Genomic DNA, 1,411 nt, shown 5'->3' with positions numbered 1-1,411 from the left:
TGATTTAAGACATTTTAATACCAATTAAGTAATTTTATTTTGAAGAATTCAATGCCTTTTAAGACTTTTTAAGGACCCGCGGGAATCCTGTGTAAAAGTCCATGGATAAGCCGCGTTGTTATATAAAACGCAAGGTCGAAAAATGGGCAAAAAGTTGCGGCTAATAGTCCGAAAATTACGCTATCTTTGTTTGCAACAATAATGGACTAAAATGGACTCCATATATGGAGGTACCTGCAGCTCTTTTTCCAGCTCGGTGTTCCTCAGGGCAGCCAGGCTGTACGCTGAGCTTTTCTCCTGCAGCTGTTTCTCTAGTGCTGCAGCTCGAGCACTTTTCCTTTTTAACTGACATAAAACAAGAAAAGCAAATAAAAAACCAATTAAGGTCCCCATCCCTGCACTTGTTTCAGTGAAACAGAGCAGACAGCAGGAACAGGAGGCAGACAGGCACCTCTTTGTTAGCGTCTGTGGCTTGGTTGACTCGGTCCAGCAGCTCTGTGTGGAGGTTCTGGTAGTGCGACGCTCTCTGAGCCATCAGGGAGGAGATCTCCTCCTGGGCTCGGCTCAGGTGCTCCTGAAGCCGCTCGTTCAGGCTCTTGTGTTTCAGCCGCTCAGCCTCCTTCACCTGCAGAACCCGCAGCAGCTGCTGGTAGCCTTCGCCTGGCAGCCAGGAGAGAAGTGGAACCACCTTCAGCTTTTCCATCCAGATCTCTGAATTAGAGCTTTTTTAGCTTTGCAGTCTCCAGAAATCTTCTTTTATTAACTGATTCCTAATATTTAATGTTAACAGTTTACTTGTTCATGTGAATGATGTGATCCATCCATCCAATAAACAACTTATACAACTTGTAAAGAATGAGTCTGTTTCCTTTTAAACAAAAAATTAAAGCCTGGGTGAAAAAGTTATGACCAGTTTCACTGCTATTGCTTTTTTTTTGTGTGTTTTTACAGCATTTTACCTTTAAAAATGAATAAAAAACATAAATCTTTTACTGCAGTGAAATAATCTCAGTAACCGTTTTATAAGTCCAGCCTTATGCTTCCTTAAAGTCGTAGGGAAGCGGCTGTTCCAAATTCTTCCCAGTGGTGCCCGACTTTACACTAGTTAATAAAGTGAATATGATTGGTCGATTATCAAGGGGGCGGGATTGTTGTAGCGGAAGGTTCGCAAGAAAGTTTGATTGTGGCCGGTTTATCAGAAACATCTTGCTAACCAGTTAGCATTTTAGTGCTAGCAGGTTCCCAATGGGAAATTCCATTGGGACCAAGTAGCACTAAATTGGTGACTTAGAAACGACGCTGTCAAGGAACGCTATGGACAGCGGAAACATGCAAGAGGAGGAGAGTTTAGTGTCGGAGGTCGTGGATGAGTTTCCTCCGTCATCCATTTTTTATTTAGAGGAGGAAAGCG

General features: G+C 42.9%; 1 protein-coding gene across 1 annotated transcript in view; it reads right to left on the bottom strand.

Moving 5' to 3' along the window:
* Positions 1–1,411, bottom strand: part of ccdc18 (coiled-coil domain containing 18) — a 39,200-nt gene that overhangs the window by 23,240 nt on the left and 14,549 nt on the right. Inside the window, exons 11-12 of the mRNA XM_015396086.1 lie at positions 452–660; positions 235–345 (exon numbers count right to left, since the gene is read on the bottom strand). Coding sequence (XP_015251572.1) covers positions 235–345; positions 452–660 — 320 coding nt within the window. The remainder of the gene's footprint in view (positions 1–234; positions 346–451; positions 661–1,411) is intronic.

The sequence above is a fragment of the Cyprinodon variegatus genome, unplaced genomic scaffold (genome assembly GCF_000732505.1).
Source record: "Cyprinodon variegatus isolate N-32 unplaced genomic scaffold, C_variegatus-1.0 Scaffold775, whole genome shotgun sequence".
Lineage (NCBI taxonomy): Eukaryota > Metazoa > Chordata > Actinopteri > Cyprinodontiformes > Cyprinodontidae > Cyprinodon > Cyprinodon variegatus.
The sequence above is the reverse complement of the archived record's forward strand: the minus strand, read 5'-3'. Positions and strand labels throughout refer to the sequence as shown.